This window comes from Desmodus rotundus, chromosome 11 (genome assembly GCF_022682495.2).
Source record: "Desmodus rotundus isolate HL8 chromosome 11, HLdesRot8A.1, whole genome shotgun sequence".
NCBI classification, from domain to species: domain Eukaryota; kingdom Metazoa; phylum Chordata; class Mammalia; order Chiroptera; family Phyllostomidae; genus Desmodus; species Desmodus rotundus.
In genome coordinates, this window is record NC_071397.1 from 102,023,061 (window position 1) to 102,035,022 (window position 11,962).

Sequence of the window (11,962 nt, forward strand, 5' to 3'; positions counted from 1 at the left end):
AGTGGCTGACTCGGTTTGGGAAAGAGGAACGAGGAGATCCACAACTTAAAAGTGACAGCATGGCCTGGAGAGGGAGGGAATCGCGTGGCTCGGGGTGGGACTGGGCGGCCGGCCAGCCTTCACAGACGTGCCAGGGCGCAGGCGCCGCTGAGATTGGAGGGCTCGCGGGCACGGCCGTGCACCTGCTGTGCTGCCAGGCGCGAGTCACAGGAGAACAGAAACCGAAACTGGCCGATGACAGCAGAGCCCCGGCCCTGAGGTCTGGCGCTTGCTGTCTGCCTGCACTTTCCTTCTGAGTCACTTCCTTGCTCGGCGAAAATCGCACGGGGACAGCAAGCACCTCGTTCCTCTGCCTCTGTGGAGCAGGGAACCTTTTGGATCCAGAGCTGCGGGGCGTCCAGGAGGGAGCCCAGTGGGGGGGACAGGGCACTGAGGACAAGCCCTCAGATGGGGTTGTCCACAGACCCTGAACCTTCCATTATGAAATACTGTCCCCTCACAGATGTGTGGAGTAAAACCTGGGTCAGACAGAGCCCCTGTGAGGGGCCCAGAAAGGACGGACAGTGGTAGACGTCCGGTTTAGCAGAAGTTTTCCACACCCAGCTCACGGAGCACCTACCCTGCCCAGGCTCTGCATGGGGGAGAGGCGGGGTGCAGCTGCAAAGTTCCGTCCCCAGAGGGCGCACACTCTGGCTGGGGACTTCGGCCAGGATAATAGAACAAACTAGTCACTGAGACGAGCAAAGTCACCGCTACTGGATGTGTGTGGTGGGCCAGGCACTGTGCTCACGGTGTTGTTCATTACTGTGCTTGATCCCCAGGAGCCTCCCATGGGTTGCTTTGCACCATCCCCATATTGCAGCAGAGAACGGTGGCGGGGTGACTGGTCCCAGGTCACAAGGCCGGGAAGTGGCAGTGCGGGGTGCTGACCCGAAGGCCCTGACCTGAGCCTCTAACCTGGCGATTCTCAGCCCTGGCTGTGATGACTTCAAAAATACCAGTGCCCAGGCCCCTCCCAGACCAACCAAGTCAGGACACCGGGCTGGCTGAGGCTCTGGCGTTTTCTGAATGCTCCCGGACCCACTGAGCAGGCCCTGGGGTGAGCAGGAAGGAGGGCCCCCCCCCCCCGCTCTGCCCACAAAACTGGCAGCGAGAGCCTGAAAGGTAGTCACACTGTGGGGTGACTTCCCCATTTTGCCAGGCTGACGTGGGAGCCGGGGGTGGAGGGGCCTAAGAGGGCGGCCAGCTGCAGCATCCTGGGCCAGACACACACCCTCGGGGAGGGCGGGGGGGGCGTGTTTGGGAGGCCGCTGTGCCCAGCACTGGCCCGAAGGCCTGCCGGAGTCGTGGGGGCTGCTGTGTCCCTCCTGAGGGCGGGCTTCCTGCAGGGACAGGTCAGAGGACTGTGTGACTTCAGCGTGGACTTACCTGTGCACAGAGCAGTGGGCCTCGATGCCCCCCATCAGGGAAACGGTTCGGAAGTGTCTCCTGGAGAGATTACAGGATAATCCAGGAAAGAAGGACTGTGGGTGGTCACCACAGTGTGGGAAATATTCCTGTGAAGGCTCAGCTTTTTGTAAAGCAGCACGTGCGATAAGGTCAGGGGAAGAAAAGCAGACACTTTTCCTTCAACGGAAAAGGAACGGAACAGGCCTGGCAGGGATTTTATTCAGACGCTTCCCAGCTGCCCCTGCTCACCTGCGCTTCTGAGCCTTTGAACTCCTGTGGGCTCAGGAGGAACTACAACCTGGAAAGGTAGCACAGCGTTGCCGCTAGAATCCCATGCCCCGGGACCCCGAACATGGTTAGGCCGCCACGCACGGAGGAGACAGGTGTGAGAACGCTTTCCCAGGTTCCTCGCCGCCCAGCTGCGCGCTAGGCGGGGAGAGGCACAGACGATTGGCATTTACCAATCGAAGCCAAGACAATGAACACCACTGTGCATCCCAGAAGGAGTGAGGGTAAACGCGGCCTCCAGCCCCGCCCCTCCCCGCTGAGCCCTCTGAGTACCGTCCTTCTGGTGGGGGCACGGTCACCGCAGCAGTTCAGCTTGCAGCCGGACTGGGTGCCGAGCGGGTGCCGAGCAAGTGCCGGCGTCCTAGGGCTCATCTGCTGCTCTATTCTGTGCAGCAGCCCAGGAATGACCTGGCGAACAGTCAGTGATAACACTCACTACAGTTTTGCTGAAGTCTGTGGCCTGATCTTGGCGGCCCCGTCCCAAGATGCCCCCTGTGTCCGGAGTCCTAACTCACGGTTTCTCTCACGGAGGTCCCAGTAGAACCGGAACTCGGGACCTGGTCGTGCTCAGGAGTCCGAGTCTCTGAGTTGGCAGCCCGGCTCCCGGGGGTCCTGCCCTCGGCCTCGCAGGGTGAAGAAGACCTTCCGGTAGGAGTGCCTGAACGCGGGGCTGGAGAAGCAGTACACCACCGGGTTCAGCACGCTCTGCAAGCCCGTGAGGCTGCTGGCCACGTGTGACGTGTGCACCAGCGCTGTCCAGACCCCGCAGCTGCCCGCCCCTCGGAAGACGGCCAGCAGGACCTGGGCCAGGAAGCTGGGCAGGAAGCACAGCGCGAACAGAGCCACGACCGTGGCCAGCAGCGCCCGGGCCCGCTGCAGCCTGGGCTGCTTGTCCGAGTCCCGGAGCCTCTTCTGCAGGGTCCTCATGACGCCGGCGTTGCAGAACAAGATGAGGCTGAAGGGCAGAATGAACTGGACGAAGGACAGCACTTCCTGCCAAGTGAGGCTGAAGGGGCCGCCCCCACTGGGCTCCAGCCCCAGACACTCAGCGGCGGGCACCAGCAAGTTTTGGTGGCTGAGGACGACCATCAGGAGCCAGACGAGGACTGAGATGCCCCAGGCCGCCCGAAGGGACAGAAGGTTGACCCTGAGCCGAGGGTGGACCACGCGGAAGTACCGGTCTAAAGCCACCGCCGTGAGGAAGGCGACGCCCACGCTGCGGCCGAGAGCCCACAGGAAAAACAGGACCCTGCTGGGCACGTGCCTGAAGCTGCAGGTCCTGTGCTGCAGGAAGAAGGCCGCGAGGAAGGGCAGGCAGAGGGTCAGCAGGAGGTCTGCGATGACCAGGTTGCACAGGTAGATGGCGTAGGGCTTCCACACCTTCAGTTGGGAGAAGAAGGTCCACAGGGCCACGGCGTTGCCCAGCAGGCCCAGCCCGCACTCCAGCGCCAGCAGTGTGGCCACCGCCACCTCCACCGCCACACTGAGCTCGGAGCAGTTTGGGGGCGGCATGGCCCTGCCCGCTGCTGCAAAGCGGCTCTCAAGAGGCCAAGTGCAGGGGACCAGAGCCTGGGCGCCGCTCGGCCGCCCGGCGGAAAGAACAAGGCTTTTCCTGCCTAAGCGCTCACAGGCTCTGCCTGTTCTCACCACGCAGGAGCGCGGAAGCAGCGCCAGGCTGGAGTCAGAAGCAAACTGAAATCTCTCTGGAAAGAGGATCTGTGGGGCAGGCAAAAGCCCCTGCACTTCGCGTCTGTCCTGCTTTGCCTTGAAAAGAGGAAACTGCAGTTCCCTTCCCATCAGCTGGTGTTGTGTTAAGCTGATTGCTCGCGCCCCGAGAGCACCTGAGGGAGCGGGCTGGGCCAGCGACTGCAGAGTGGGACCTGCAGTGGGGGGTTGCGTGGGCTCCCACCTGTCTTTGAAAAATGACAGACGGAGTGACAGCCTGCACCTGACGGGAGCTGAGACCCACCTGCACAGCTCGCTTTCACCAGCTGGCGGCCAGACCCGGTCCTGCCTTCCCCTGGAAGCAGATCGGGTGGCCAGGTCACTTCACAGGGGACCGCTTTCGCCTGTGCTTTCGCCAAGTTTTCTGCCGAGGAGACTCCCCTCCCCTCCCGCACCCCCTGGACCAGGGTCCACACCACGGGGCTCAGTCCTGAGAGCACTGTGAAACCCATGGTGGGTCAAGAGGCATGGAATCCGCCTCAATGTCAGGTCCCTGAGCCCAGCGATATGCTCCGTGTCCAGTGACAGAACGACGCCGGCACGTAACGGAGCCAAAATAAACGCTGAATGAATCCAGACATCCCGCCCCTCTGCTGACCCCGGTTCTCCTTGGTCCTGCCCCTCTGCTGACCCCGGTTCTCCTTGGTCCCGGCCCTCTGCTGACCCCAGTTCACCTTGGTCACGCCCCTCTGCTGACCCTGATTCACCCTGGTTCCGTTCAGCCTGATTTGGGCTTTGGCTTCAAACGGGCTTTAGTTCTAATTCTGGTTCTCCACTGTGGCTGGGGGAAGCGGATAAATGTGCGTGCACCCGAGGCCCCTCCCCTGAGAGGTGCAGGGGCTGGTGCGCATTCGAGATGCAGGTAAAGCGCAGTGCGCCCGTGTCCGGGACATCGAGGTGCTGTGGTGGTTCGCAGCGGCGTGCGCTCCCCCGCGCCCTTGCAGTGAGCTGCGCCGCAGCTGGGTGAAGTGGGTGCAAAGTTCAGCTCTGCCTTGTGGATGAAGAAGTGGAGGTACAGGGAAGGCAGGTATTTGCTCAAGGCGACAGGCCAGTGGGTGTGGGGGGCTGGACGCTCCCAGCCCAGGTTCCCACTGGAGCTGGGGGTCTGGACCAGTGGGCGGGAGCTCACTGCTGCGTTCCTGACCTGACCTGTCCTGTCCCTGGAATCCCCCGGAGCTTCGACCTGCGTGCCCTTTCAGGGGGTGTGGCTTGCGCATCTTTGTTTGCATCAAGGTTCCTCTCCAGCCGGACCACCCGCCCACCTATCACCCTACTCAGCCTCACGCAGGTTCAGCTGCTTCTCTGGTTTCTGAGGAAGTCCTGCGAGCATCCAGAATTGTAGAAGTGTCTCGGCTGGGCCCCCACAGCAACACAGGGATTCGCCAGCTGCAAGCCCGTTATAAACAATTCCCGGGAAAGGCGAGAGGACGGAATTCTGCCCGAGAGCTGGGAGAGGGCTGGCGGGAGACTGCCTGCCTCCTGTCTGAGAACCAGCACCCAGAGCAGCTGGCTGCCAACCCGGCTCTCAGGGCGGAAGGCGCATAAACACAGGAGAGAAGCAAGTTAACTCTCTTTCTCTGAACACGCTGAAACCTTCGGCAGACCTTAAAAAGCTGCCCCTTAACAACAAATTTCAATTTATGCCCAAACTTTCTAAATTATACATATTCTAACTCATTAGGTCAAACACGGACATTAAGAATTACACATTTTCCTTTTGAACATAGGAAATCAAAGTGAAAATTTTCATTTAAATTCTGCTTTCTGTCAGCACACAGATTTATCGTCCTTTCTTCTAAGAGACTGACTTGTCCCGGCCTCCTGCTCTTTCAAAGTTGTAGCATTGGAGCTGCTCCCAGAGGGGTGCTGCCTTATTAAACCTGATAACCCAGACACACTATTTTCAATCACCACCACTATTTCTTCAGTACCCTCCCTACGTCGGAAACTTCTCTGCTCTCCCTTCAATTTATGATGATTTTATATTTTATTTCTATGCGTGTTCTGAAGTTTAAGTGAAAATGGAACCATTGCTTCAGACCCGCACCACAAGTTTAATTGTACCAATGCTTCCTTCCCAGTTTTTCTTTTGTGTCTAAAGGTCGCCAGGAGGAGGACTGTGCAGACCAAGCCGTTACTCTGACCTCGGCTTTCCCGTGCCTGGCTGTGACGTCGGCCACCTGAGAGTTTGGAGGGAGGACCCCTGCTGGTCGCCCCCTCTCTGACACCAGTGGGGACCCGAGCATCCTAGAAGGACTCTCAGAGCTCACCACACGTGACTCTGCTCACTGCTGTGTTCTGTTACAGAGAAAGGACACAGGGTAGCGTCAACCAGGGGAGGAGGCGCCTGGGACAGAGGGCGGGAGAGTGACCGGTGTGGGGCCTCTGGGGCCTCTCCCCAGGGGGTCAGGGCAGGGCTGCCTTCTCTGCACAGATGGTGCGATGACGCACGCAGCCCACCGGGACCCCTGAGTCTCCGGGTCCAGAGACTCCATTGGTGTGGCCCCAGCCTCCAGCCCCTGGGCAGGTCAGGCGGACACTGTGTGACCCAGCATCCCTGCCACACCCCACAACTACTGCTGGCCGGCCCAAGTCCCCGGCGAACAGAGAGGCCCTGACCAGGCTTGACATTCCAAGGGCTTGGCGGTGACTTCCCAGCAGCAGAGGGCAAAGGTCAGACCTCCTTGTGGGCACTTAAATTCTTCACTGCGCACTCATTTATTCAAATAATATGAGAACATAGTGCGACTCATTTTGTGCTGAGAATACACATATTTACAATTCTTATAATACTTCCTAGTTCTAAGGGACGTGTTCCGGCACGGGGAGATCAGTGAGTAGGCAGATGTGTAAAAACACAGCAGGACACACTAATCGTGCAACAGAAGTGGGCAGGAGGGGAAATGCCAGGCCGGCGAGCCGGGGTGGGACCCCGGCAGGGGAAGTGCGCCCAGCAGACGGACCCCAGGCTCGATGTGCACCCTCAAGGCGATCGCGGCCCGCTGGGGGCGCCGCTGACTTCTCTCGGCCTCAGTGGTTTCTTGTAAACGCTCAGAAGTTCCTCTCGTTTCATTTTCTTTTCTGGGTCCCCTTTCCAAGTGACCACCAAGCCCTGGGGCCCTGCTTCCCTCCCAGGCAGGGACATATGAGTGTTGCCCTCGGCCTTAGGAGCAAGGAGCTGGGGGCGCTTCCAGAAAAAGGGCTTGTTTCTGTAAAAGAGACAGGAAGTTCCAGTGCAGGGCCGGGAGCTCGCAGGATGCGGCCCAGGCCTCCGGGGGTCCTGAGCGCTTGCCCGGGTGTGCGGCTGGTGCAGAAGAGTTTCAGCAGCCTCAGGACATCCTGCATGCGTGGGCCATCAGAGGAGCGGGTGACCGACGCCTCAGGGCTTCAGGCCTCAGAATACGGTCAGTGTTCGAGGGAAAATCCAGTCCCACAAAACCAGGCTTTTCCTGTACAATAATTGCACTCAACCTGGCCAAAACTGGGCCGCGCGCAAACATGCCCCTGGTCAGGAAGCTGGTTTCCCCCTCTTTTCCTCCTCCTTTTGTTTTTTTTTAGTGCAGGCTAAAGTCAAACAGTTTCAGGCCGAAAACGACGGAAACCCCCTGAGCAGACCCCCCAGTGCGAGCTCACACCGGGAGCTGTGCCGGGAAGTGAGACAGATGGTCATGCGTGGCCAGTGCCGGCTGCCGGGTTCAGGCGGCCCTTTTTGGGGTCGTTGCTACTGGAGGGATGGCTGGGACGTATCAGCGTGGCGTTCCCGACGGGTTTTGTGTGAAACCGGTAGTTTCCTTATTCAGCAGTATTGCTCTACTTTTTCAGTTGTCTGTTTTATTGAACTGCTCTGCTAAACAATTGAAGGCACAGGGTGACATTGTTCAGCAAGGTCAAGTGTGCAGTTCTGTGATAGACGATAGGACGCTGCACCGCGGGCCCCCACCCAAAGTCGGTCTCCTTCCCTCTCCATACATCTGCCCCCTTCCCCTTTACTCTCCCACCCTCCCTCTGGAGGCCCCCACGCTGTTGGTGAGTCTTCGCTGGTCTGCCTGTCTTGTTTGCTTATCTTTCGGTCTTACGCCCCACGTACCGGTGAATCACAGTTCTCAGCATCTCCTGTCTGGCCGGTTTTGCTCGGTGTGCTGGTCTCGAGGCCCACCCGTGTCGTCACAAAGGGCAGTCTCTCGTCCTTCCTTACGGCTGAGGAGTGTCCCCTGTGTATACGCTCACATCTCCTTCACCCCGTCCGTCCTCTGCCGAAGGTCTCCACCTCCCGGCCCCCGTGAGCAATGCTCCCGTGAGCAAACGTTTTCAGATTTATCAGGGGACACCCAGAGGAGGGGTTGCTGGGCCAGAGGGGAGCTCTATTCTTAGTGCTCGGAGGAACCTCACAGTGCACCACAGAAGTCCCTTTTTCGGGCCGGCTGGGGGCTGGTTGTGCCTGCCCCCATGAGCTGGGACGGCCCACTGATGACACGGGGGCGCTCGTACAGCTGGGCAGTGGACTGGGAAGGCATGTGCCTTTAAGACAGGGCGTCCGTTTAGAATCAAGCCACTGTCTCCTGGTTTGCTCCGACGGGGGCGGGGGGGGGGCAGCCATGTGGGGACATGGCCCGGAGGGACAGGCGCCTGGCCCAAGCGACCTGCACGGACGTGTGAGGTGACAGAGCCTGGCTGGGGTGGCTGGGGAGAGAGGCCCCCCTAGACTGCGGGGTGGAGGGGTTGGGCCCGAGCACACAAACGAGCACCGTTTCAGAATAAGGAGAAAAAGTGCCCTTTACGGAGGACGAGGAGGATTGACCTCACTGCCTTCTGGGTGCGACTTCCCTAAAGCCCTCAGAGGGAGGAGTGACCCAGGCGGTAGGCTGTCGGTTTTCGGTGGAGGATTTGGCTCCCCTGAGACACACGCTGTGAGTGGCTTGTGATGGACGGTGCCCTCTGATGGACGGTGCGCTCTGATGCTCACAGGTAGTCTGGGGTGCGCGCCTTTCCGGTGGAGTTCATCTACAGACCCTCCCCTCCGCCAGGTCCCTGCGTGGGCGAAGTCCTCAACCTCCTGCGTTGGCCTCAGGCCCTATTGACCCAGTTTCTCAGAATGGACCGGATATGGGGGGGGACGGTTCAGAGAGCTTGGCACTGCCCACTCTCTGGGAATCTCGGTTTCTGCTGTTTTGTCTGATTTTCAGTGGCCGTGGCAGACAGGGACACTCCGCGTCTCAGCGGGGAGGCTGTTCCCCAGCACATGCCCTTTTGTTCTAAGGCTGGGCCCCCCAGCAGGAGCCGCCTCCCTTGGCATTGTTTGGGGACTGTGCTGAGCTGGTGGCCGCCTGCCCCTGCCTCTCTAGGAGCTGGGCCCTGAAGGTGGCCGCCCCAGTCACCCACCTTCTCTGCAGAAGGCATTGGATGGTCCATCCATCACCCCAGTGGCCAGGTCGGATTCAACATTTTCGGGTGGGTGCCTACTTGGCCGGTGCTACCTGAGGTGCTGAGCAGTCCCCAGGTTTCCCACGGAGACACTCCTGAGCCCGACTGAAAGAGCACTGCCAGTCACTGCCGAGGAGAGGCCACAGGTGGCCTGCCCAGGGCCCCCGCTCTGCAGTGGCCCCCACACCACACTGCGTTCTGCTGGGTCGGTGCGTGAGCACTGAGTGGCAGAGACAGGCTGTGTCAAAAGGCACTCCTCACACTTATTCTGCGGAGGGTGCAGGGCTGGCACCCTGCCTCCCACCTCCTGACAGGCCCCCCTTTCCTCCAGAATGCTGGGGGCCCACCTGGAGGCCGAGCGGCCAGCAGACACCAGTCACCCCGGGGACCCACAGGCCGGGACTGACCCCGGGAAGACAGCTGAGCCCTCCCAGGAAGGTGGCAGGACTGAGGAGTTGCTGGTGAGCCGGGTGCGAAGGGGTCACGCAGGGTGGGCGGGGCTTCGTGGCACCAGTTAGGGGCACCCGTCCAGGTGTCTGGTCTCCCTGCTTCCTCGTCCTGCAGAGCTGGGTGGTGATGCACCAGCACAGACACGACCACTTCCTTCCAGGGGGGCGGGCAGAGCTGTCCGCCCTGTGTCTGTGAGGGAGGGAGCGCGGCGGGGATTCCCCTGGGGTGTGGCAGCTCAGTGTTTCTGATCCGAGAGGAGGCACCGGCTGGGGCAGCCCCGCTACAGCCACCCACCGGGAGCCTTTCCCTGACTCAGCTGTCCCACCAGACCCCTGATTCGCCGCTTCCTGTCTGACACCGGAGCAGAGTGTGCGTCTCTCTGCCCACTGTCTCTGTACTGTAGACGTCCCCGCATGTCCCCCCGCCCCCTGCCCAGGTGCCCTCTGTGCAGTGGCGCCTCCTGCGGTGTCCTTTGCCCTCGAAGCGCAGGGTCCGCAAAGGGTCTCGTAGAAAAGTTACTGTGTCAGGTTAAAGGCTGTGGCTTCTGATTTCTAAACAGCCGGTGAAATATCCATCTCGATAAGACTCTGGTTTCCGCTTGTTTTTTGGGAATCCAGAAGTGTTAGCCACAGACCACTGGTCACCGCTGCACAGTTGGTCCTGCCCTAACGTCCTTGCTGTGTCCTTCAGCCTTAAGCGAAGGACACCAAACGGAGCCCACGTTAGCGGAGGCAGCCGCCTCCGTCGGGTGGTACTGTGTGGAAAGGTGCGCAAGGACACCACTTGATAACGAGACGGACTTGGGCGCTGCAGTTCTGCCTGGCTCCTCAGACGTCGGGGTCGCCAGCCAGGGCTGCGACGTCTGGGGCCCACGTGCTTTCTCTTCCCGGTGACAGCGGTTACAGCAGCAGGTCGCCGGGCTGCACCGGCAGCTCCGGAAACAGGAGGCCCGCTGGTCTGCCGCCCTCCGCCACCTGCAGACGCAGATAGATGCCCTGAAGAGGCAGGACCGGGGACCGAGGGGAGGCCAGGGAGCCGCAGAGCTGCGGGGACCGGACGCCAGAAGGACGCCCTCGGCCTCCCTTCAGCTGAGGACCAGATCGGACACTCAGGTACCGCGGGGCTCCTCTGTCTGACTCCGAGAAGCGTGGTCACCATGGGGTGTGCGTCCTCACCGCAGCACTGCGGGCGGGGGAGGGCTGCGACCTCTGAGTCAACCCCGTTCCCCATGAATGATCAGTAACAGGCCCGGGCCGATCGGGGCTCTCGGGGACCACCAGCACGCCTGCTCTCCAGAGGCACCTCAGGGCGTGCCAGCAGCAGCCGACACCGGTTTCCCCCACTGCGGTGACCCCAGGACACAGGTCCTCCGACCAAGGCCGCACTGGGTCGCGTGGCTGGTGAGCCACAGGCCTGGGTGTGCACAAACTAACATGCCCCGGCTGGCCTGGGACCTTGCTGTCTGCAGAGCTGGCCTTGCAACAGGAAGCTGGAGACTAGACAGCTCAACTCTTTGATGAGCCGCGGGGATGCCCCCGACACAGGGCGCACTTCCTTCTTCAGCTCAGTCTCAGCTCGGGCGGAGCCCCGGGGCACTAGTGTGGGCCCTGGTTGTTGGTGTTGTCGCCTCTGGGAACCTGGGAGACTTTGAAATAATGAGCAGCAGTGGGGAACGAAGCCCACAGCGGCCGTGCTTGTGACGCGGTGGCTGCTGGAGAGGAGTGAGGACCCAGGCCAGGGCCCCGCCCGGCCCCCCTATTTTTACCCTGGACGGGGCCATTGTTGCTGAGTGGGTGAAAAATTGAGTTTCTCTTCCAGCCACTGCACCCCTGAAGATGCGAACGGTCTCCCTGAATTTTGTTTGTGGCGAATTGCCTTCTAGGTGTTGAAATCGACTTCTGGAACAATCTCACCTCTGTCACCTGACGAAGACATATCGCCAAAACGTGCTGGCCGGAAAAGTCATACAGCGCCCCTCAGGGGACAAGGACTGTCCCCTGAAAGTGCGCCTTCTTCCCAGGTGACCCTCCGTGTTGTCGTTTGTGGAAGGAAGCAGAGGCCCAGGACCTGAACTCTCACACTCCACCTGCATCGGGGACAAACGCCTGCCTCGGGGACTGCGGTCCCCCTGCGGTCGCCCCTGGGGGTGCCATCAGGGTCATGTGCTTTTAAAGTAGCCTCATCTTTTCACAGCATTTGGCTTGTATGTCCTACGGCTTCAAGGCCAGGCGTCCTCCGGGGGTGCCGCTGGGTTCAGCACAGGCTGCTCCAGGCAGTTTCACTGCTCCATTGGACTCTGCTTTTACCTCTATTGCTTGTTCCTTCTGAGCGCAGGAACCAGCCGCTGTGCCCCGGCTTCCTGCCCTCCTCACGCCTGGGAGCTGACTGTGTCCCCATCCAGCTGGGGAAGGGTCACCGGTCTGAGGAGACCCCAAACTCCTGAGGATGCCTGGTGTCCTGACATTCTTTCCCAGTGCGACTGCTGAGCAGAAAATATTTTGTGCCTTGAGGGAGGGGCCGCGGTCCCCCACTCCGAGCACGCACCAAACGCAGCAAAGGCGCCTTTTGGGCCCTCTGCGTGGCTCTCGGCTGAGGGAGGGGGAACTGCCCTCGAGCTGGCCTCCCGGAG

The 11,962-nt window shown here is 60.7% G+C and overlaps 1 protein-coding gene across 1 annotated transcript; it reads right to left on the minus strand.

Annotated features, from left to right (window-relative positions):
• Positions 1–1,658: 1,658 nt before the first annotated feature.
• Positions 1,659–3,371, minus strand: GPR31 (G protein-coupled receptor 31). Its single transcript, XM_024551673.3, has one exon. It carries the CDS (start codon positions 3,247–3,249, stop codon positions 2,305–2,307), a length of 945 nt encoding a protein of 314 aa, XP_024407441.2. The 5' UTR covers positions 3,250–3,371; the 3' UTR covers positions 1,659–2,304.
• Between the last annotated feature and the right edge of the window lie 8,591 nt (positions 3,372–11,962).